At 37.1% G+C, this 25,537-nt stretch overlaps 1 protein-coding gene and 1 non-coding gene across 2 annotated transcripts in view; one reads left to right on the forward strand and one right to left on the reverse strand.

The window, feature by feature from the left end:
* HSF5 (heat shock transcription factor 5) overlaps positions 1-25,537 on the reverse strand; it is a 45,963-nt gene that overhangs the window by 4,018 nt on the left and 16,408 nt on the right. The window contains exons 3-5 of the mRNA XM_059380353.1: positions 24,823-24,920; positions 20,919-21,440; positions 18,121-18,298 (exon numbers count right to left, since the gene is read on the reverse strand). Coding sequence (XP_059236336.1) covers positions 18,121-18,298; positions 20,919-21,440; positions 24,823-24,920 — 798 coding nt within the window. The remainder of the gene's footprint in view (positions 1-18,120; positions 18,299-20,918; positions 21,441-24,822; positions 24,921-25,537) is intronic.
* Positions 23,055-23,151, forward strand: LOC132004637 (small nucleolar RNA SNORD94). The gene has a single exon (XR_009400590.1). It is a non-coding gene; the product is annotated as a small nucleolar RNA SNORD94 (small nucleolar RNA).

The raw sequence follows: 25,537 nt of genomic DNA on the forward strand, positions 1-25,537 counted from the left end.
AGGAGCATGACTGAGCATTTCTTTAAGTTAATATGTGCTCAAAAAGCCTACACACAGCATGGCAATGATTGTGATTGACAATCTCTTTCTAACAAAACACACATCTATTAAAATCAATATAATCTGGATATTTAATCAACTTGAAGTCTCTTATTTGAAAGAAATTCTAAGAAAGCTTGAAGCGTGAGAAGATGCTTCTACTTAAGTCAGGCAGACGCACCACATTTTCAAAATAATTCAGTTACAGAAGGGCACTGAGAAGTTCTGGAATATAGGATGCCCTATTCAATGAGATATTGAACAATATAATGATAGTCCAATAGATAATGTTAGAATCATAGTATTTCAGAATTTGGAGGGAAAGGAGAAGCGATTTCATGAAATTTCTTTGTTTTTATCATAAATAATACATTGGGGAAGTTGAAACCCTATTGAGGGGAGATACTCATAATAATAATGATAGTTGAAATTGAAGTGATACTTTAGGAATTTCACATTTAGTTCCTGTCATTATTACTTTAATCTTGGAGTTTAGTATCAAAATTTAAAACATTTGGTCATCTCTGAGAACTAAACTAAACATTAGTCAATTTTGAGCCCTCCTCAAAAGTACCTCCTTATCTCTTAAGGGCTTCTCTGGTCATCAAGGATCAGAAGCTAAGAACAACGACTTTCTAATATAGATTTCAATAGACTGAATGTTTATCTCCCTGAAATTCATAGGTTGAAACCTAACCCCAATGTGGTGGTGTTAGAAAGCTGCAATTTCTGGAGGTCAGTAGGTCATGAGAGTGGAACTTTATGAATGATATCAGTGCCCTTGTAAAAGAGATCCCAGAGAACTCCCTCATCCCTTCTGCCATATGAGAGATAGCAGGAAGATGGCCATCTATGAACCAGAGGGCATGTTCTCACCAGACATTGAATTTACTGTGCCTTGATCTGAGGCTTCTCAGCCTCCAGAACTGTGAGAAATAAATTTCTGTTATTTATAAGCTAGCCACTCTATAGTGTTTCTGTTATAGCAACCTGAGTAGAAGAAGATAGAGTAGGCCAACTTTTTCTGTAAAGAACCAGATAATATATTAATATCTTAAGCTTTGGGGGCTATATGGTCTCAATTACAATTATCTGACTGTGCTGGTCTAGTGTAAAAGAAGTCACAGACAAAACATAAATGAATGGGTGTGGCTGTGTGTTCCAACTAAACTTTTTTTATTATAGACATTGAAACTGGAATTTCATATCATTTTTATGTGACATGAAATATTCTTCTTTTTATTTTCCTCCAGCTATGCTTAGCTTGCAGGCCATATAAAAACAGGCAGTGTGCTAGATTTGGTTCACAGGTCACAGTTTACTGACTTGTAGCACTCACTAGGGGCATAATTGAGATAGTTAACCAAAACAGAATATTTCATCAAATAGAATATTGTTATAATAGTTGTAAAAAAAAGTTATCTTTTCTTTCTTCAAAGAAAATATACAAATGGCCAAAAAGCATGTGAAGAGATGTTCAACATCACTAATCATTAGGGAAATGTAATCAAAACCACAATGAGTAAAATAAAGATTGCTAGGATTGCTAGGATGGCTATAACAATAATAATAATAGGAAAATAATAAGTGTTAATGAGGATATGGAAAAACAGGAACCCTTGTACATTGCTGTAGGGAATGTAAAATGGTGCAGCTCTTAGGGAAAATAGTTTGGCCAATAGTTAAATGCAGAATTACGATATGATCCAGCAATTCCACTCCTATGTGTATACCCAAAAGAGTTGTAAACAAATACTCAAATACATGTACACATATGTTCACAGCAGCACTATTCACAATAGCCAAAAGGTAGAAACAGCTCAAATGTTCATCAGCAGATGAATGGATAAATGAATTGTGGTATATACATACAATGTACTATTATTTCACCATAAAAAGAAAATTCTGATACAAATGGTACAATGTGGATGAACCTTGAAAACTTTATGCTAAGTGAAATAAGTCAGACACAAAAAGTCACATATTACATGAATTCACTTATATGAAATATCCCAGAAGAGATAGATCTATAGAGACAGAACACAGACTGGTAGCTGCCAAGGGAATGAAGGAAGAGGCAATAAAAATAACTGCTTAATGAATATGAGGTTTTCTTTTGGATTGATGAAAATGTTTGGAAACTAGATAGAGGTACAGGTTGCACAACACTGTGAATATACTGTCACTGAGTTTTGCACTTCAAAATGGTTAATTTTACGTTTTGTGAATTTTATCTAAAAATGTGTATTTTCCTATTAATGTGAAATGACCAAATTTCCCTGCCAGAGAAAGCAGAAAATGGCTACAAAAAGTAAAATTCACAGCCAAACATACCTGACTTTTAAATGTCAGAACATTAGCGAAATAAGTCAATCAGAAAAAGACAATTATCATATGATCTCCCTGATTTGAGGAAGTTGAGAGGCAACGTGGGTTTTTGGGGGGTAGGAAAGGAATAAATGAAACAAGATGGGATCAGGAGGGAGACAAACCATAAGAGACCCTTAATCTCACAAAACAAACTGAGGGTTGCTGTGGGGAGGGGGCTAGAGAGAGGTATGTGCTATGGTGAGTGCTGTGAAGTGTGTGAACCTGGCGATTCACAGACCTGTACCTCTGGGGCTAATAATACATTATATGTTAATTAAAAAATAAAAAATTATTTAAAAATTTAAAAATGTAAAAAAAATTTTTAAAAGTCAGTGCATAATGACAAGATATGAAATGGCATCTTAGTAAAACATTTCCAGTTCTTGGTTCCAGAAGAATAAAACTGTGGGGGACACTACTCATGTGTCCCTATCACACTAGCATTATACCAAGCCCAAGGCAATTGTTCAGTATTTGTTAAAAGAAACCTGAGGGGTAGTTTGACTCCTTACATGTACTTAATGCCACTGAACTATATGCTTAAAAATGGTTAAGATGCGGTGCCTGAGAGGCTCAGTTGTTAAGCGTCTGCCTTCAGCTCAGGTCATGATCCCCGTGGTCCTGGGATGGAGCCCTGCATCGGGTTTCCTGCTCAGTGGGAAGCCGGCTTCTCCCTCTCCTGCTCCCACTTGTATTCCCTCTCTCGCTGTCTCTCTGTCAAATAAACAAGTACAATCTTTTTTTTAAAAAATGGTTAAGATGGTAATAAGTAGCTTATATCTATTTTACCACCATTTTTTTTAATATTGCTTTTTTTCCAAGCATTTTTTTTTAAATAGATCAGTTAAGAGTGGGGAAAAAAGCAATTCATTCGCTCAACAAACACTGAGTGCCACAGCTAACCTCTCGATGCTGAGGATATAGCAATGAACAAAACAAATCCTTGCCCTCATGGAGCTAACCATCAAGAGGTATGAAAAATAATCAATAGAAGATGTCAAGTAGTGATAAGTCCTACCAAAGAAAAACAAAAAGGGATAAAGAATAGAGATTGAGGGAGGGCAGGACATGGGGAATAGGATGCTATTTCAAAGAACACAGTCAGGAAGATTTCTATGATGAGCTGGCATTTGAGTGGAGAACTGAATGAGATAAAGGAGCAAGCCGTGTAAATATCCAGGTGAACAGCAAGTGTGAAGGCAAGAATGTGCATGGTTTGCTCAAAGACTAGTGAAGAGATTGTTGTCGCTAGAACAGATGAGCAGGACCAAAGTGGTAGAAGATGAAGTCAGCACAGTTGCCAAGAGCCAAATCATTCAGCATCTTGCAGACCATAATAAGGATTTTTAGATTTTATTCTAAATGTGATGGAGAACCACTGGAAAAAGTTAAACAAGGAAATAATTAACATTTTAAAAAGGATGACTCTATTGTGTGAAGGAAAGGTTTTAGGGGCCAACAACAGAGCAGGAAGACTGGTTAAGAAGCTACTGCAATCATCGAGGCAAGAGATGGTAGTGCTCAGACCGTGGTGAGAGTATGCGAGGGTGATGAGAAATGGTCGGATTCCGGGTCTCCACTGATATTAAGCTGTTAGAATTTGCTAATGCGTAGGATGTGAGAGAATAAAGTCAAGATTTTTGGCTGACTAGAAGTGACTAGAAGTATTATTTCCTAAAATAAGCAAAATTGGGGAAAGGATGGAATATTCTAAGTTTGGAACACCTATGGCATATCCAATCAAAAATGTAGCATAGGCAATAAGGTATGCAAGTCTGGAGTTCAGAGAAGATTGAGGCTTATGATATAAATTTAGGAGTCATCACTATAAAGATGATAATAAAAGCAATGAGACTGTTTGGGATTACCTAGGAACTGAAAGAGAAGAAAAGAGGTCCAAGAATTGAGCTCTGGGACTCATCCAGTCAGGAAAAATAAAGAAGATTCAGTAAAAGAAACTAGGGAGTGACTAGTACAGGTTCAGGTGAAGGAAAACCAGGAACAGGTGATACCGCAGAGGCCGAGCGAAGGAAGTACTTCAGGAAGTGTGAAGTGGTGGGTTCAAATGCCGCAGGGGTCCAGGAAAGTGGGGACTGAGAACCGGGCAACTTCACAGTCAATGTAAACCTTGACAAGAGCAGTTTCAACTGAGTAACAGGAATGAAAACCTGGGTAAGGGAAGGATATGTTTAAGGAGCTTCTCTCTAAGGGAAACACAAAAACGGAGTAAAAGCTGGATGGAGATATGAATGAAGGAAAGGTGAAATAATTTCTTTTTATCATAGAACTTACCATGGCATGTCTGTATGCTGATGGGAATTACTTTGCATAAAAGGTAAAAAGTGATTATTGAAGAGTAAAGGGGGATGGCTGTAAGTGCTAGGTCCATAAGTACATGGGATTCTGTACACGAATGGAAGGACAGGCCCTCTTCCATGGTAACAAGGGGAAAGGCAGACCGTAGCACTACAACAGGAGGTAGACTGATAGATTTGTTGGTGGGAAAATATGAAAGTTCTCTTGTATTGGCTTCCATTTTCTCAGTAAGAAACAAGGTTACAGCTGGGAATGAAAAGAGGAGGGTGTTGGAAGTGAGAGCAGAGACATAGTAGATGATACGGCTTTGGAAAATGGAGAGTATACTATGGAAAAACAGGATGCTGGCAACACTGGGAACCCACATGAATTTGAAGTGACACCAGTCATTTGAAAAGTACTTAACAGTAATAAACACAATGATAGGATTATGAAAATGATAATTATTGCTAAAATTCCATTGCTACCATGTACTGACTAGTTACTATGTACCAGGCACTATACCAGGCTGGTTATGTTTTACATTATCATTATCTTCATTTTATAGGTGATGTAACTGAGGCTCAGTAAGGCAAATATGTCCAAGATTACCACGGTAAATGCTTCCAGATTTTAATTTAGAATTTTTATTTAGGAGTGCCTGGTGGCTCAGTCAATTAAATGTCTGCCTGCGGCTCAGGTCATGAACCCAGGGTCCTGGGATGGAGCCTTGCACCAGCCTCCCTGCTCAGCAGGGAGTCTGCTTTTCCCTTTCCCTCTGCCCCTCCCCCTCACTCATGCTCTCTCTCAAAATAAATAATAAATTTTAAAAAATTTAAACAATTTTTATTTAATTTAGGTTTTAATTTTTTTTTTAAAGATTTTATTTATTTATTTGTCAGAGAGAGAGAGAGGGGGAGAGAGCGAGCACAGGCAGACAGAATGGCAGGCAGAGGCAGAGGGAGAAGCAGGCTCCCTGCCGAGCAAGGAGCCCAATGTGGGACTCGATCCCAGGACGCTGGGATCATGACCTGAGCCGAAGGCAGCTGCTTAACCCACTGCGCCACCCAGGCGTCCCTAGGTTTTAATTTTAATACAGGTTTTTCTAAAACCAAAAGCCTTCTTCCTGTCAACTATGCCATACTGCCTTGAGTAAATAGTATATAACTCTTACACGGACTTTGATTAAGGTCTTCTAATCCCACAGAACCCTATATACAGCCATGTATACAGCTATTTCATGGACCATTAGGTTAACTTCTATCAAAGTAGAACAATTTTATACTTCATGAATTGTATTTATGTATGCATTCTCATTACAAAAGCTAACTTTTTAGCGAAGAGGTTCTAGTTTAAATATAAGTTATTTTACTCCTTGCCCCTAATAAAATGGAAATGTGATCAGATGTCCTAATAATGCCAGTATGTCACAACTCTTCTGTTTCCCAGTAGGAAGCCAAGGTCAATTAAGACTCAGCTGTCAACACCACTGACCAAAGGATAAGATTTTACTTAGGGGGGAAAAAAAACCAACATGAAGAGTTAATAAGGATAATTAATGTATTAATTACTTAATCAGTTACACTTATAACCACAATAGTGAAAGAGATGAAATTATTTTAACAGCAGGTACCAGAATTCCTCATGGGGAGGTAACTGTCTTTGTAGAGACTATATCTTGTCAGATTGTTTTGGGTGGGGAAGGTAAGGCCTCAAAGACATTAGGAAATAGATGAAATGCTTAACTTCTCTCCTTAAGTAAGAAAAAAATTAAAAAAGCAGAGAAGGTATAGCGCCAGTACAAGGAAAGACGACAAGGAAAGACCGTAGTGATCAGTGACAAGGAAAGGTGAAAAAGTGGTAAAGTGCTGAAGGTCTTTTTTTTTTTTTAAGATTTTATTTATTTATTTGACAGAGAGAGATCACGAGTAGGCAGAGAGGTAGGTAGAGAGAGAGAAGGGGGGATGCAAGCTCCCTGCTGAGTCGAGAGCACAATATAGGACTCGATCCCAGGACCCTGAGATCATGACCTGAGCCGAAGGCAGAGGCTTAACCCACTGAGCCACCCAGACGCCCCACTGAAGTTCTTTTAAAAAGAAAGTTGGAGGAGCACCTGGGTGTCTTGGTCGGTTAAGCAACCGACTCTTGATTTCAGCTCTTAGGGTCGTGAGACTTCTTGTACTTGTCATACTCCAAGCTCAGGACAGAGTTTGCTTGTCCCTCTCCCTCTGCTCCTTACCCCACTTGTTCTCATGCTCTCTCTCTCTCCCCCTCAAATAAATATTTTTAAAAATTTTAAAAATAAAAAGAAAGATGGACAACATTCCATTTAAAATTATTGGCAGTATTCTAAAGGCAAACCCTTTCTACCATCCTTCAGAAAAGTATTGAACACATACAAATGCCTAATATAAAGGCCCAGGGGAAGGTAGAAATCAAAGGAAGAGGGATAAGTTCTACATGTGGTTACAGCATGGAGAAGACAGAAGAGAAGTGTTGTAAGAAGTGGGAAATGGATGAATTGAAATTAAACAAACAGAAATTTTAAACACCACTGTAAGCCCTAGAAATTCTACAAAATCTTGGAAAAGCATTTTAGGTGTGGGATAAGGTTAGCTTGAGTCAATCATATCTAAACCTCCAAAGTCAGATTAATAACTGGGATGTGGGGGTGCCTCATGGTGTAGTCAGTTTAACATCCAACTCTTGGTTTCAGCTCAGGTCACGATCTGTCATGCAATCAAGCCCCACATCGGGCTCAGCCCTCAGCATTCTCTTTCCTCCTTCCTCTGCCCCTCCCCACTGCACGCTTTCTCTCTCTCTCAAATAAATAAATCCTAAAAAAGGGGGGAGTATAAATATTTTTTCAAAATATTCTTAAAATTTCCCATTCCAATTATTTTAATGCTTTTAAACTTATACTATAGGAAAACTTTTAAATATTTAAATACTTTTTAATTTTTTTTTAATTTAAAATATCTAGAAAAATACAAAAAGGGAGTGAAAATTTCCCATAATCCCACTATTGTGTATACTCATTCAGAAACCGAAAGGTAAAAAAGTACCTTTCTACAATTCCAATTCTACTTTCCCAGAGGTAACCACTGTTACATCAATCACTTTTATCATATACTTCCATATTTTTTCTATAATTATATAGTATGTACTTTCTCTTTCTAGAAAGGAGGCAGTCCCAGACATACTGTGCTACAAAACTTGCTTCATCCACTTAACATATCATGAACACTTACTATCTTTTTGAGTAACAACATATCAAGTTATTTTATATTCTTAAGTGGTTGCATAGCATTTCATTACATTAATTTTTCATATCTAGGTCCCTCTTGTGAGGCACTTATGCTTTTTCCAAATTTTTGCTATCATAAATGATACAACAATGAACTCTGTAGGAGAGATTCCTGACAGCGGAATTCTTAAATCAAAGCATATGAGCATTTTAATTATTTACAGATAATGACTAAGCCCTCCAAAAGGCTATACAAATTTACATTCCAGTTACAGTAGAGGAGAGGTTCCTTTTCTCCTAAAATTTTATCAAACCTGGATATTAGGAACAGCTTAAGTTTTGCCAATCAAACTGCCAAAAAAACCCCACAAACAAACAACTTTTTGGCTGATTTAATTTGTATTTCTCTACTGATTTCTCTGAGGGGTTCAACATCATTCTATATGCATAGTGGTCACTGTGTTTCTTCTGACAAGCACATGATTAGTATCATTTTATTTACTTTTATTGGGTTGCCTTTTTCTTATTGGTTTGTAGAAGCCTTTATGTATTACTAATACAATGTTTTATATTTTATTTTAAATATTTTCTTAGTCCATACAAAAGAGACTTCTAGTTCTCTCCTAATAAGTATTCTTCCCTTAAAAATCATGGTGGTGTTTAAACGGGCAGGTGGTCCCGAGCCTAAGACTACATTTCCAAGCTTCCCTGCAGCTAGTTTGACCGTGTGACTAAGTTCTAGTCAAACTGGTGTGAGCAGAAGCGATGATTATGCTCATAAAAGGAAAGGATATTTATAGCAGGATGCTGGCTGACATACTGATAGAGTGGTGAGCTTTTTTTAACCACGGAATACCTAAGGGGTACCAGAGAGAGTGCCACATCAGCTCTCAACAGCTTACTCTCAGACTGTATCAGACTGAGAACAACAAGCTTCTGAACTGTTTAAGCTACTGGTTTTTTTGTTCTGTTTGTTACAGTAGCCTAACTTACATGTGGGCTAACACGGAATTTAGAATCTAGAAGTGAGTGCTGCTATTATTCAAATTAAAATACACGGTATTGGCTTAGTAGTCAGACAGCAAGTAATTAAGACACAGCAGGTTAGAATGCCAATGATCTTTGTAACCCATATCACAACATCTGATAAAATTGTTGCTGCGATAGCCCTGGAAGGCAGACCACACACCAAGAGAGCATGCAACCATAGGAGGAAAGGCTGACAAAATTTACCATGTGCTCGCTGTTTCTTGACATATTCAGCAAAGCCCTAAAATAAGAGATGAACTTGGACTAGAGGTAGCTGGAGGAGAGCAAGCAGAGATGGAAGGGAATGATTCTCTGCCTGTGGTTGATAACTTATTGTCTAGAGTTCAATAATTTGGATTATGCACCCCATTGCTTCATTATCCCAACCTGAAATAGTGGTAAGAGGTCCTCAAGCTTTTCTCAAGTGCTACTGATAGATATTGGGAGAAAGCTCTATGGCAAAGATCAGATTAAGGATGTTATCCTTCCAACGAAACCCCTTCTTTTAGATGATCTCAATACAGGTTCCATTAGGTTGAATGAAAGGGATGGGCGAAGTATAGACAGTAAATCAAATTCCAGACTTGTCAGGCTTAAAATCTACCTAAATGAGATCCCTGTTATAACTCACATCTGGAATGACCAAAAGCAAACAAAGCAGTAGTCTTTTTTTTTTTTTTTTTAAAGAATTGAAATGCCAGATAAGTAACAAGCCTGGCCTGCTTGTATGATGTGTGACTGTTCAGCCTCTAAAGTAATCCTCTGACCTTTTAGATCCACTCTAGCAAAAAGTAGGCAGCAAAAACTGGATTGCTCCATAGAAATGTATATTCCAGAGGTATTTGGCTTGCTCAGTCTGTAGAGCAGATGCCTCTTGATCTTAGGGTTGTGAGTTCGAGTCCCACATTGGGTATAAAGATTACTTTAAAAAATAAAATGTTTAAAAAAAAAAAGTGAAGGGACGCCTGGGTGGCTCAGTTGGTTAAGCAGCTGCCTTCGGCTCAGGTCATGATCCCAGCGTCCTGGGATCGAGTCCCACATCGGGCTCCTTGCTCCGCAGGGAGCCTGCTTCTCCCTCTGACTCTGCCTTCCACTCTGTCTGCCTGTGCTCGCTCTCACTCTCTCTCTTACAAATAAATAAATAAAATCTTTAAAAAAAAAAAAAAGTGAAAAAAAGAAATGTATATTCCCCAAGGACCACATCAGCATAATGATTTGTATATAACAATAATGTGTTCCTTTTTATTGCTGAGTAGTATTCTGTCGTTGTATGGATATACTGTAATTTATATGTAATTCATAAATTGTGGTGAGTGTATCTTTAACCATATTCTTAAGAAAATGCCAAATGGTTACACTATTTAATCCCACTAGCAATATCTGAACAGTTCTAGCTGTCTCATCAGCACTTAGCATGGTCATGTTTTTTAGTTTAAAAATTTTAGGCATTCTAATGGGTGTGTAGTGATATCTCATTATAGTTTTAATCTGACTTTCCTAATGATTTATCATGTTACATTTCTTCGTGTGTTTATTGGCCACTTGTATATCTTTTGTGAAACATCTCTTCATACATTCCCCCATTTTTGAGTTGCATTATAAGAGTTCTTTTTACAGGGGCACCTGGGTGGCTCAGTGGATTGGGCCTCTGCCTTTGGCTCAGGTCATGATCTCAGGGTTCTGGGATTAAGCCCCATGTTGGGCTCTCTGCTCAGCAGGAGCCTGCTTCTCTCTCTCTCTCTGTCTGCCTCTGCCTACTTGTGATCTTTGTCTGTCAAATAAATAAATAAAATCTTTTTAAAAAAAAAGAGTTCTTTTTATGTTCTAAGTATGTCCTTTGTTTTGACATGTATGTTGTCAATATTTTCTCTTAGACTCTGGCTTGCCTTTTCATTTTCTTAATGGTGTCTCTCAAGGAGCAAAAGTTTAATATTTTGATGAAATCCAATTTATCAATTTTTTCTTTATTAATCATGCTTTTTGTGTTCCAAGACCACTTTGTCTACTCCAAAGTAGCAAAGCTTTTCCTCTTTTTTTTTTTCCAAGAAGTTTTCCAAGAAGTTTTAGAAGTTTGAGTTTTATATTTAGGTCCGTAATTCATTTTAAGTTAATTTTTATTTAAGGTGTGAGGTATGGGTCAATACTAATTTTTGTTGAAAAGACTTTTCCTTTCTCCACTACATTGCCTTGGCACCACAGTTAAAAAGCAACTGACCACATATGTATGGATCTATTTCTGGACCCTTGTATCATTCATCTTTATGCCTATCTTTTCACAAATATCAAACTATTTTAATTATTATAGCTTTCTGTTAAGTCTTGAAATCAGTAAAATCTCCTCTAACCTTTTGTTTTTGAAGATTGCTTTGGTAATTCTCTGATCTTTGCATTTCCTTTTAAATTTTAGAATCAGCTTGTAATTAAAAAAAAAAAATCCACTGGAATTTTGATTGGGATTGCACTGAGTTCACAGATGAATTTGGAAAGAACCCTCATTTTAAGAAAATTGGATCTTCTTATACATGAATATGGCATATCTTTCCATTTATATCTTCTTTAATTTCTTTCAATGTAGAGGTCTTGGACATCTTTTGTTCAACTTATTTCTAGGTATCTTATGATTTTGGTCTTACCATTTTTATTTCATTTTCCAATTGTGTGCTGCTAGATTGGAGAAATACAGTTGATTTTTGGGTATCAATCTTATGTCCTACAACCTTGCTAAATTCATTTATTTGTTCTAGCAGTTGCTTTGTAGATTCCCTAGATTTTCTTCAGATGAGCAGTCATACCATCTGCAAATACTTTTACTTCTTTCTTTTCTTTTTTTTTTTTTTTCTTTTTATTTTTTTTTTTTTTTTAAAGATTTTATTTATTTATTTGTAAGAGAGAGAGAGAGTGAGAGCAAGCACAGGCAGACAGAGTGGAAGGCAGAGTCAGAGGGAGAAGCAGGCTCCCTGCGGAGCAAGGAGCCCGATGTGGGACTCGATCCCAGGACGCTGGGATCATGACCTGAGCCGAAGGCAGCTGCTTAACCAACTGAGCCACCCAGGCGTCCCTACTTCTTTCTTTTCAATCTTTATGCCTTTTATTTCTTTTTCTTACCTACTGCAATGGTAGACCCACCAGGACAATACTGTATTACATGTGGTGAAAGTGGGTGTCCTTGCCTTGTTCCCAGTCTCTAATGTATATAGTAGTCTCTCACCGTTAACCATGATCTTTGTTATACATATTTTAGAGATGTTATTTATCAGTTTGAGAAATTTTCCACTATTCCTACTTTGTTGAGGGTTTTACTATGAACAAGTACTGAATTTTTTCAAGTGCATTCCCTACATCTATTGAGATCATCAGAAAGTTTTTCTCCTTTATTCTGTAATATAACAAGTAACATTGTTTAACATTTGAAAATCAATCAAGCCTTGCGTTCCTGAGACAAACTCTATTTGGTTGTGGAGTATTATCCTTTTTAAATATTGTTGGACTCAATCTGCTAATATTTTGATAGTGATTTTTACATCTATTTTCATGAGGATTCTTACTTTAAGAAAAGTCTTTGATAACCAGTTCAACTTCTTGAATAGATATAGGGCTATTTACCTGGCTCTTGGGTGAATTCTGTTAAGTTGTATTTTTCAAAATATTTAACTGTGTTGTAAATTAATATAAGACTGTCCCCTGTATTCTCTTGTTATCCTGTAAATATCCATAAGTTCTGGGGTGGATATCTCTTTTTCATTCTTGATAGTTATGATTTGGGTTTTCTTTTTTCTTGATCAGTTTAGCTAGAGGTTTGCCAATTTTGTTGATCTTTTCAAAGAGTCAATTTTATATTTGTTAATTTTCTCAACTATTTTCTATTTCACTGATTTCTATTCTTATTTTTAGTATATCCTTCCTCATGTTTACTTTGGTTTACTTTTCTTTTTTTTTTCTAGCTTCTTATAGCAATACTTCAGGTCATTGATTTTAGATCTTACTTCTTTTCTAATACTACCATTTAAAGCTACACATTTTAGGGCACATGGGTGGCTCACAGTCACTTAAGCATCCAGCCCTTGGTTTTGGCTCAGGTCATGATCTCATGGGTTATGGTCTCATGGGTTGTAAGATCAAGCCCCGCCTCTGGCCCCACTCATACATGCACTCTCTCTCTCTTTAAAATAAATAAATCTTTAAAAAATAAAAATAAAAAATAATAACAAAGTTACATATTTCATGCTAACATTGTTTAAATGCATCTCACAAACTGATGTGTTTTTATTATCACTCAATTCCAAATATTTTCTAGTTTTTCTTGAGATTTTGTCTTTGAGTTATGAATTATTTAGAGTATATCATTGTATTTCCAGATACTGGAAGTCTTCTTCGTTACTTCGTTACTTGTCACTGATTTCTTTTTAAGATAGATTTATTCATCTTAGAAAGAGAGAGAAAGAAAGCATGAGCAGGAGAGGGAAGGGGGAGAGAGAATCTCAAGCAGACTCTGCACTGAGTGCAGAGCCTGACGCAGGGCTCGATCTCAAGACCCCAAGATCACAACCTGAGCTAAAACCAAAAGTCAGACACTTAACTGACTGTGCCACCCAGACACCCAATTATCAATGATTCTAATTTAATTCTGTTGTATTCAGAGAATACACTTTGTATGATTTTAATTCTTGTAAATTTATTAAGACTTGTTTTATGGCTCAATATAAAACCTATCTTGGTGAATGTACCATGTGCACTCGAAAATAATACATATTCTGTAGTTTTGGGATGCAGTGTTCTATAAATGCCAATTAGATCAAGGTGGCTGATTATGTTGTTGAGATGTCCTATGTCTTTACTAATATTTTTTCTAGTTATTCTATCAATTACTTAGATAGTATGTTAAAATATCCTACTGTAGGGATGTCTGGGTGGCTCAGTCAGTTGAGCATCCAACTCTTGATTTTGGTCAGGTCATGATCTCATGGCTCATCAGACTGGGCTCCATGCCTAGCGGGGAGTCTGTTTGAAGATTCTCTCCCTCTGTCCCTCCCTCCACATGTATGTGCATATGATCTTTCTAAAATAAATAAATAAACCTTTAAAAATATATACTACTATATTGAGGAATTGCCTATTTCTCTTTTTGTTAATTTTTACTTTATATATTTTAAAGCCCTTATTACACAAAAATACATTTATAATTGATATGCTTCCATGATGAACTGTTCACCATTATGACGCAGACCCTTTATAATGCTCTGTCTTAAAGTCTGTTTTTATCTGGGCGCCTGGGTGGCTCAGTGGGTTAAGCCTCTGCCTTCGACTCAGGTCATGATCCCAGGGTCCTGGGATCGAGCCCTGCATCGGGCTTCCCTTCCTCTCTCTCTCTGCCTGCCTCCCTGCCTACTTGTGATCTCTCTCTGTTAAATAAATAAATAAAAATCTTAAAAAAAAAAAAAAAAGTCTGTTTTATCAATATTTAAAAATAACCATTGCAGTCTTTCATACTTCCTTTTTGCATGTTATATCTTTTCCCATCCACTTACTTTCAAGCTACATGTCTCCTATAGCCAGCCTATTGTAGGAGTTTGCTCTTTTATCCATTCTAGCAATTTCTGCCTTTGAATTAAAATTTTTAAGACCATTTACATATAATCATTGCACTGGTGAAATTTGGTTCCACCATTTTATTATTTGTTCTCTGTGTTATTTTCCTTCCCTTTTTCCCCTTTCCTGCCTTCCTTTGGATTATTTCTATTTTGTTGGTGATTACCCTAAAAGCTACAGTATGTACTCTTGATTCATCAAAGCCCATACTAATCAATACCTTTACCACAGTCTCCTCCTGCCTGAAGAACACCCTGTAGAAGTTCCTTTAGTGCTGATCTGTTGTGGCACATGCTCTCAATTTTGTGTTTATCTAAAAATGTTTTCAGGGTGCCTAGGTGGCTCAGTGGGTTAAAGCCTCTGCCTTCGGCTCAGGTCATGATCCCAGGGTCCTGGGATCGAGTCCTGCATTGGGCTCTCTGCTCAGCAGGGAGCCTGCTTTCCCCCTCTCTCTCTGCCTGCCTCTCTGCCTGCTGGTCATCTCTGTCTGTCAAATAAAAAAATAAAATCTTTAAAAATAAAAAAATAAAAAATAAAACTGTTTTCATCATCTTGCCTTCATTTTTGAAGGATTATTTTTTTAACTGGGTAAAGACTTCTAGGATTGCCATTTTCTTTCCTTATAGTAAAAAACGTGACTTTACCCTTTTCTGGTTTCCATTATTGTTGTTCAGAAAGAAGCTGTCAGTTTAATTCAAGTGTTGGCAAATTATGACCTCTGGGTAAAATTGGGCCGAGCACCTGTTTTTGTAAATACAGCTTTACTGGAACACCACCATAATCATTCACTTATATATTGTCTATGGCTGGTTTTGTACAAGGGCAGAATTGAGAGGTTAAACAGATCACATGGTACTAGCATAAAGACCTACAAACAGACCAATGGTCTAGACTAGAGAGGCTCACTTATACGGTCAGATGATCTTCCACTAAGATGCTAAGACCACTCAATGCGGAAAGGACAATCTCTCCAACAAATGTTGTATGAAAACTATATCCACATGCAAAAAAATGGTGTTGCATCCTTATCTTCCATCATATTCAAAAATTAACTCAAAATGGGCTAAAGGCCTAAGTGTAAGACCTAAACTATAAAACTCCTGGAAGGAAACATAGAGGAAAAACTTCATGACATTGGTCTTGGCAATGATTTCTTGGATAGGACACCAAAAACACAGACAACAAGAGCAAACAACAAACAAACAAACCCCCCCCCAAAAAAAACAAGTGGGACTACATGAAACTTAAATACTTTTAGGTATCCAAGGATCACTCAGCAGAGTGATTATGAGTAGAATATTAGCTACATTAATAAATGTGTGACCTTATTCATTTCTCTTTGCAGACAGGTTACTTATCCTCTCCAAGCCTAATTTTCCCAATCTTTAAAATGATGACAATATCACATTCAATGTTTTTTATGGCATAAAAATGGGTATGCAGCAAATATTAGTTCCTGTCCTTTTCTAAATTGCCTTCAGTCTATGTCTTTAACATTTTCAATGGTGAAAAATTTTAATGTTTCATCATGGATTGAACCATATATTCAAATAAAAGTGACTATACAAGCTAAGTTTAATAAATACGATGAGTGATCTAAAAAGTGTTTTGCAGAAACACTAAAACTAAAACACTTTCATCTAAAAAGTGTTTTGCAGAAAGAACCCTATAAGTCTGAGTAAGATCTTGATCATATCACTATCAGTTTACCTTTTGGAGAATTTCTCAGAGAAGTTCTCAATATTTTTCAATTTTTATAGGCTAAAAGGATTGTCCGACCTGATTAATGCTACCTGAATTGCATGCTTCTGTCATGCATACAGTGTGAGAATATTAAAGTTGGCCACTGGAGACTTTGATGACTTGTTTTTGTTTTTTTTTTTAAGGATTTATTTATTTATTTGAAAGACGGAAATCACAAGGAGGCAGAGAGGCAGGCAGAGAGAGAGGAGGAAGCAGGCTCTCCGCTGAGCAGAGAGCCCAATGTGGGGCTCGATCCCAGGAACCTGGGATCATGACCTGAGCCAAAGGCAGAGGCTTTAACCCACTGAGCCACCCAGGCGCCCCGACTTGTTTTTGAATCATATAAAGAAACGTGTTTTATTAGATGTTACTGTCTTCTTTAAAAATGGTTTTGTCCAGTTACCTTGGGAACAGGAGAACAGGGGCAACTAGGTGGCTCAGTAGGTTGAGTGTCTAACTCTTGATTTTTGGCTCAGGTCATGATCTCAGGATCATGAGATTGAGCCCTGCACCAGGCTCCATGTTGAGCATAGAGCATGCTTAAGATTCTCTCCCTCTGGTGTGCATGGCTGGAGCAATCGTTAAGGGTCTGACTCTTGGTTTCTGCTCAGATCATAATCTTGGGGTGGTGAGATGAAGCCCTGTGTTGGGTTCTGTGCTCAGCAGGGAGTCTTCTTGAGACTCTCCCTCTTCCTCTTGCTCATGCTCCCTCTCTCTTTAAAATAAATAAATTTTTTAAAAAGATCTTATTTATTTATTTGACAGAGAGAGACACAACAAGAGAGGGAACACAAGCAGGGGGAGTGGGAGAGGAAGAAGAACCCTTCCTGCTGAGCAGGGAGCCCAATACAGGGCTTGATCCCAGGACCCTGGGATCATGACCTGAGCTGAAGGCAGATGCTTAATGACTGAGCCACCCCCCAAATAAATAAATCTTAAAAAAAATTCTCCTCTTTTCCTGCTGTCCCTCCTACCACTACCGACATGCACTCTCTCTCACTCTCTCTAAAAAATAAATAAATAAATAAAAAATAGGAGAAACAACTCTATGGGGACATCTGGGTGGCTCAGTGGGTTGGGCCTCTGCCTTTGGCTCAGGCTACCGTCTCAGGGTCCTGGGATCAAGCCTTGCATCAGGCTCTCTGCTCAGCTGGGAGCCTGCTTCTTGCTCTCTCTCTGCCTGCCTCTCTGCCTACTTGTGATTTCTCTCTCTGTCAAATAAATAAAATATGAAATTTTAAAAAAAGGAAACAACTCTAAGTGCCTAAAACCATCATTAATTCTAGATTCCTACAAACCACAAGAAAAACAATACCACTGATTAAAGAAGTCATACTTCATACTATCTTTATAATGTGCTTGGGATAATGTCATTAATGACCATCTAATTCTTTTCTGCCACAGTTTGAGCATATCCCCTCTTGTCCTACATTCTGTTAGTAAGAAAATAAGTACATTAAAAATGATAAAGTCTTTGGCACTTGAAGCAGCTGTTAAGTCACTCTTCATCCTTGCCATCTGCAAGTTGAATAACTTATTTTCCTTTGCTTTTACTTAATATGTTCTATCTCTTGGAAAGCTGCAATAGTAGGAAAATACATACATGCAATACTAGGAAAATAACTTTTACACACTTTTCAAGAATAATTAAGAAAACACATAGAGTTAGAATTACAGTTACATAAAAAAGCAATGTGGTAAGTATAATATAATTATTAATAAAAATGAAGACTCAGAAAAAAACTGTCATTCATATATTAATTCCATACCATCGTTCTAATTCTAGTATACTAGAGCACAGTAATCCTTACCAGGGGATTTTCCTTGCTGTGAGTTGCTTCTTCGCTCTCTGTATCTGGCTGGAGTAGATAAACCTGCATCTTTACTTGGCTTGCTAGCAGGCCCCACTTCTGAAATAAGGAATCCCATCTGTTCTGAAGGCAAGATATTCTCAGGTGGACTGGTCTGGCATTTTATACTGGCATCCACCTAAAACGTGAAACCCACTCATTATTCTGTATTTATCCCAAATATCTACTAAAAGTTAAGATATTTTTTCAGAGGAGTTCTAATATTGAAACATGATCCAACAAACATATCTGTAAAAGGCTTTTCATTCTTATGAGTGATATCACCTTTGATTTTTTTGAACTAATCTGAATATTCAGTAGTAGGATATATATTTTCCCATGCACAAAGCATTGAAACGTATATGGAGCTAAAACATTTACTTAGGGTCAGAAGATTAACCATGAAGCTTGTTGTTGTTGTTGTTTTGGTAAAATTCACAAACACATACAGATTTACAATTGGTTAAGACCATATACAAACATATACAGATTTACAATTGGTTAAGACCACTATCTTTCTCCACTCTAGTATCCCTTCCATCAGATTTCCACTCCCATTGGTAATACTAAAATGGTCAATGGCAAAATCCTGTTGGATGATGTCAGTGGAGCTGAGGACACTTTATTCTACTAATTTTGTATTCTTTGTCTTAAAGAGACCCTCAAAATTGTATAAGCTTCCACCCCTAAAAAAATCTAGATCTTTTCTGTTTATGAGATATAAGTATGGAGTTCCTAAATTTTCTCTGGAATGCAAATTCCTTCCCCAAGGTGATCAACTTCTGAACTACTCTTATTTCTTTGAATTCATTTTAAATAAAACTATATAATGAAATAAAGCTAAAAGTTAATAACAGCTTTTAAAAGCTCTGATGTTCAAACATTTTTTAAAGATCTTGAAAGTAATTATGTGAATGCAATTTTAAGGTATGAAATCTAATACTTTGGATGTGACTATGAAGGAACAAAGAGAAATTTTCTTTTCTTTCCACAATCATATCTGAAACACAATGGGCCTATCTTTGGTCTACAGAATTTATAGTACTATTTAAAAAAATTTTTTTAATTTTTTTAATAAACATATAATATATTTTTATCCCCCGGGGCACAGGTCTGTGAATCGCCAGGTTTACACACTTCACAGCACTCACCATAGCACATACCCTCCCCAATATCCATATACCCACTCCCCTTCTCCCAGTATAGTACTATTTTAACACATGATATACTGGGTCTCAACAGTTGGGCTCAAAAAAGGACAATGAGTTGATAGATACTTTAAGACAGATATATCTAAAATTAGAGCTAAAAAAGAATGCATTAAAAAAAATACAACTGTTGGGCAACCCCTTCAGGTCCCCTCCGTTCTTGGGAGCTTTGAACTATCACATTGCTATCACTCAGTAGACTTTGCTTTGCTATCCAACAACAACAACAACAAAAAACACAACTATCAAGAAGTTATCTTGGGAATCTAAAAGTGATGATATTTTCAGTCCCATTAAAGAAAAACAAACCCAAAATTTAAAAAAAATATATGTGTGTGTACACACACATTTACAGATGTGTATATGTGTGTATATATACATATATATACACACTTATACATACATACACATGGCTCAGATCAAGAAAAAAATAAAAGTAGGAAAATATAAGTTAATTCACAAAAACTGATTTTAACTTAGATATAGTTTTACTTAGAATCAAATTTTATTCATTTTCTGGTCATAAACCAGCAGCAATAAAGGAATTAGCCTCTACCTTCAGAATATGTCTCTCAAACTAGAGTCAAATTCTGCTTTAAGAATGTAGATCTTAGTAATGAAATTCAAACACAGTATGCTCCTAAGTCAAATGAGAATTCAATAATGCTATAAGAAAGTATGAAAAGACCCCTAACCATCTTATACCTCCATGCTACAAATGGCTAGAAAAGTCCTGATATTATCTGCCAGATAAACCATCCTTTCTGAGTAGTGGATTTAATCAGCCAGGCATACCTAGTCCATCCAAATTAAGATAGGAAGCAAAACTCAAGGGATGCTTTTAACATGAAAATAAGTTTTATTCCACAATGCTCCTACTGCCTCTCTAGAGGCTGACTTCAGACCATAACACAGTAAGAAGTCTGGGGTTTAAGGTTACTTCTTTCTGAATTTTTTGTGCAGAATCACTGGGACAACCACCATGCTTCTGGAAAGCATAATGGGAGCACCTGGGTAGCTCAGTCAGTTAAGCATCTGACTTGGCTCAGGTCATGAGTTCTGGGTCCTGGGATGGAGCCCCATGTCAGGCTCTGCACTCAGCACAAAGTTGACTTGTCCCTCTGCCTTGCCCCACACCCCTTTGGGCTCTGGTATGCACTTGCACTCTCTCTCTCTTGCTCTAATAAATAAATAAAATCTTTAAAGAAAAAAAAAAAGAAAGAAAGTGGGGCTGGTGGCTCAAAGGGTTAAGCCTCTGCCTTCGGCTCAGGTCACGGTCCCAGGTCCTGGGATCGAGCCCCGCATTGGGCTCTCTGCTCAGCGGGAAGCCTGCCTTACCCCCCTCCCTCTGCCTGCCTCTCTGCCTACTTGTGATCTCTCTCTCTCTCTCTGTCAAATAAATAAATAAATAAAATCTTTAAAAAAAAAAAAAAGGCATAGTGAACTGGTAATAAACCCGAATAAAATGTGAACAAACTCTTCACCAGAACAGTCTTTAGCAAGAAGCACTAGGTACTTTGAGCTTTTTAGAGACTTTTCTCTTTGCCTTACCTGGTGTGTGCTGAATGGTAGCCCTTCCTGCACAAACACTACTGAAGATGGAGACGGATTACGACTTAGCTGCTCCTTCAGTTTAACATGAGCTTGTTGGATGGCTGCAGATTCCTGCATTGTCGTATTTTCAACAGGCTGAGCTGTGTGGATGGTATAGATGTACTCAGGTGACTGTGGTAGAGAGCAGGTAATTGCTTGTTCTGTTCCGACCACAAAAGATGTAATATCTGAGCCTACAGGAGTAAGTGGCTCCAGCTGGCTAGCCTGACTTGTGGAAGATGGATTGCTGTTGTTTGAATTAGCTAGGATATGTTGGCCTCTGTTAGACTGAGATGTTGGGCACTGATTCTCAACAGGCTCCACCTTCACCATCTCCAATTTAGGGGAGGAATGCAACTCATCTACTATCTGAAAAACAGCCTCTAGGTTTACTTCTGTCTTTTTATTTTCATCAGTAGCACTGCAAGGCCAATTAGAAGGCAGAAATTCAACTGGATAGGAGGATTGCATTGGAGGATTCTGGGAAAAGAGAAAATAGGACTGTTTGGATAGAAAATTGAATATGAGATTAAGGAGGAAAGCAGCAATGTTTAGGCTGGTAAATGTTAAATAACTTTTAACTAAAGCTCACTAAGAAAACCTGAACACCAATCAACTTTTCAGCAATGGCAGCTTTAATTCTATTGTTAACATTTACTTAGCCACTAATATACATCAACCACTATACTCAATACTGGAAAGGACCAATAATTCTCAGGGTTAAAATATACAAAATCAAAAAGCTACAGTACCCAAATACATATTTGCTGATAAAATGCCTATACAACCAATTATTTCATAAGAGTTGACAGACAAAAACATCACTTATATCTATCATATACTACTTTAGGAATGTAGTAAGGAAATTTCAAACACAGGATGCTCACAAGTCCACCAATGCTTCTATAGATTCAGGGGGAGGTACTGATATTCTGTTCCAAATGATCTGGGAAAAAATGGATGGAATATCGAATGTCCTTTGGTTCCTGAGATTATTTATTTTTAAATAATAAAACATAGATTAAAAAGAGTTGTCACTTTTAGATATATTCTTTATATCTTCAAGATGTATTCTCTTATACATAGTACTTTGCACAAAGTAGGAATTCAATTACATATTTGGGGATAAATAATCTCAAGCTATGAATATAAAATACTGAAGAGTAATAATTAAATAAAACGTGTGATAGGTTGGTGTTGCCAAATACACAACAAAGACTGAGTCAGTTATTTGAAGGACATTAATGCCAAATAATGTAAATTTAAATGGTTTAAGCATCAAGCCACTTTCTCTAGCCAATAGCACCATTTATTGAGTTCTTACTATGTGCCAAGCACATGCAAAGTACTTTATATACATTATTCCATTTAATCCTTGCAAGAGGCCTATAAAATGTGATCATCTCCATTTCCAAATGATGAAACTGAAGTTCAGAGAAACTGTGTATTCACCTAAAGTCACAATGAAATAACTGACAAATCCAGGTTTCAAACATAGGATGCCTGACTTCAGAGCTCTTGTTCTTAACCATTACACTATAATGATCATTCATGCACACTCTCACCAATATCTATGATCCAACAAAACCAATTGCATTTATTTCCAGAATCATATCTAAAATATGTTTTTTTCATTTTAAAAATGTTATGTCTAGGGGCACCTGGGTGGCTCAGTGGGTTAAAGCCTCTGCCATCGGCTCAGGTCATGATCCCAAGGTCCTGGGATCGAGCCCCACATCGGGCTCTCTGCTCAGCGGGGAGCCTGCTTCCCTTCCTCTCTCTGCCTGCCTCTCTGCCTACTTGTGATCTATCTGTCAAATAAATAAATAAAAATTTTTAAAAAATGTTATGTCTACCTATCTTTATTTTCCTATAACAAACAAGTATTATCTTCTTATAGTAAGGATATTTCTAAGGATATGTTAAATAATTTATTTAAAACATAAACATAAACAAGACATAAACACCATCAGAGTATCTCCAGTATGATCCAAGGGAGAGAGTTCCTGGATCTACAAACAAGAGAGTCTAACTTGTGGGACAGATATGTCCCTCTAGCGAAGATGAACAGACTGGACTATAAATGCTTGATAGTAGGCTGTGATGACTGGCGCAGGGGTACGGACCTCAGCTGAATCATGGGAGCTGAATGTACGTGTTTCACCTTTGTCTTGCATGTGTATAATGCTTGATAGTCCACTGATGGTACCTGCCATTAAAAATGTCCAACTAAGGGGCACCTGGGTGGCTCAGTGGGTTAAAGCCTCTGCTTTCGGCTCAGGTCATGATCTCAGAGTCCTGGAATCGAGCCCCGCATCGGACTCTCTGCTCAGCAGGGAGCCTGCTTCCTCCTCTCTCTCTGCCTGTCTCTCTGCCTGCCTGTGATCTCTCTCTGTCAAATAAATAAAATCTTTTTTTTAAAAATGTCCAACTAAGTCCCTTTGATCTGATTCTATATTCTTCAAATAACAATCTGATTATAATTGGCTTTCCATGTAATTTTCTCAAAATTACTAGTGGAATGCCACTAGTAAGCTATTCTCTTAAAAACAGAAGCTAGGGGTGCCCGGGTGGCTCAGTGGGTTAAAGCTTCTGCCTTCGGCTCAGGTCATGATTCAGGGTCATGGGATCGAACCCCACATCAGGCTCTCTGCTGGGCAGGAAGCCTGCTTCCTCCTCTCTCTCTGCGTGCCTCTCTGCCTACTTGTGATCTCTATCTGCCAAATAAATAAATAAAATCTTAAAAATAAAAAAAAATTAAAAAAATCAAAAAAAACAGAAGTTATCTCTGGGGTGCCTGGGTGGCTCAGGTCATGATCCTAGGGTCCTGCTTCTGCTTCTGCTTCTGCTCAGCAGGGAGCCTGCTTCCCTTCCTCTCTCTGCCTGCCTCTCTACCTAATTGTGATCTCTGTCAGATAAATAAATAAAATCTTAAAAAAAAAAAAAAAACCCAGAAGCTATATCAACTACATGACATCAAAGGTAAATACATAATTCCAATCTTTAAGCAATTATAGCACAAAACTACAAAGAGTGAAATTTAATCTTATTCTAGGGGCACCTGGGTGGCTCAGTGGGTTAAGCCTCTGCCTTCAGCTTGGGTCATGATCTCAAGGTCCTGGGATCGAGGCCCACATCAGGCTCTCTCCTCAGTGGGGAGCCTGCTTCCCCCTCTCTCTCTGCCTGCCTCTCTGCCTACTTGTGATCTCTGTCTGTCAAATAAATAAATAAAATCTTTAAAAAATTTAATCTTATCATAGAAATAGCAATCTAAAACATTTAAATAAAACTCAATTGCTTCCCAATAAATAATGTGAAAATAACTGAAGTATAGTGTTCACAATATGGGAGCAAAAAAGTATCACTACTTGAATTTCTCATTTTTTATTTCATTTTCCTTTCTCATTAAAAAAAAGTAACTCCCTGTATCATCTTGGAAGAAACTGTCATTTGGTGACTTATGTACTTTTAAAGGTTATCTGGTATTCATTTTACCACAGAAGAGCCTAGAACAGCGATACTCTTAACTTTCAGCAACGATGAAAATGATCTCTGTGCTGTACAATTTGGTAGCCACAAGCCATATAAGACTTTGAGCACCAGAAATGAATTTTATATTTTATTTCATTTAAATTAATTTAAATAGCCTTGTAGCTACTGCCTACTCTTTTGGACAGCACAGGCCTGGAAGAATCCTCAGACATCATTTTTATCAACCCCCACTTTTTTTTTTTATAGAACTGAGAAAACTGAAGCTGTAATCCACAGCTTACTTATTAAGATAAAATTACACTTTAAAACTGTGCAAGGTCAATAATATTCCACGTGAAATAGACTGTGTGCACTATTCCAAGAATCTTACCTGGAAGTAGTTGCAGTGTGCATAGGAAGAGGCAGTGGGAGTGACACAACTACTTAAAGCGTCCATATGGGCAGAAGGAGAGCAGCACTGTAGCACAGCTGGGACAAATTCAAACAGAGAAGAGTCATCAACCACAATTTACTTCTGGCAGCATTTAAGGCACTCCCCTCTTTCCACTTGGAAAGAAAAATTCCAAGTTTTCCTTTGTGGATGCAATAAAATTATGTTTAGTCTGATTAGGTGCTATCATTTATTAAAAACAACATGGTAATAGACTAATTTTTAAAAATCATCTTAAAGGGTCATGTCTACTTTTCCAAATGATATCTTTAGCACCTAAACATTCTGTTACCTTTCTAACCAAACGTTTATTCTTATTGAAAGTAATTTCACTTTACTGAAAATATCAGAACGTATTTGGAATACAAAATAATTGTTTCAATCATTTTAATAGTAATAATAATTAGGAGGAGGGTGTGTTTTAAGGATAAAATACGTGAAATACTCTCCAAACATGCCTACCATTATACAATGCATCTAGTAAAATCCAGACAAAAATGTTTTAACCATTTAAAAAAATAGTTAAGAATTTAAATCCAAGATCCAGACTGACTGGCTCTGGAGCCCAGCTCCAAAATTTTAATAGCTGTATAAACTTGAGCAAGGTTAATCTCTTTTCGCCTCAGTTTCTGCATCTTAATAAAATAGGGAAAAT

Source organism: Mustela nigripes, chromosome 16 (assembly GCF_022355385.1).
Source record: "Mustela nigripes isolate SB6536 chromosome 16, MUSNIG.SB6536, whole genome shotgun sequence".
NCBI classification, from domain to species: Eukaryota; Metazoa; Chordata; class Mammalia; order Carnivora; family Mustelidae; genus Mustela; species Mustela nigripes.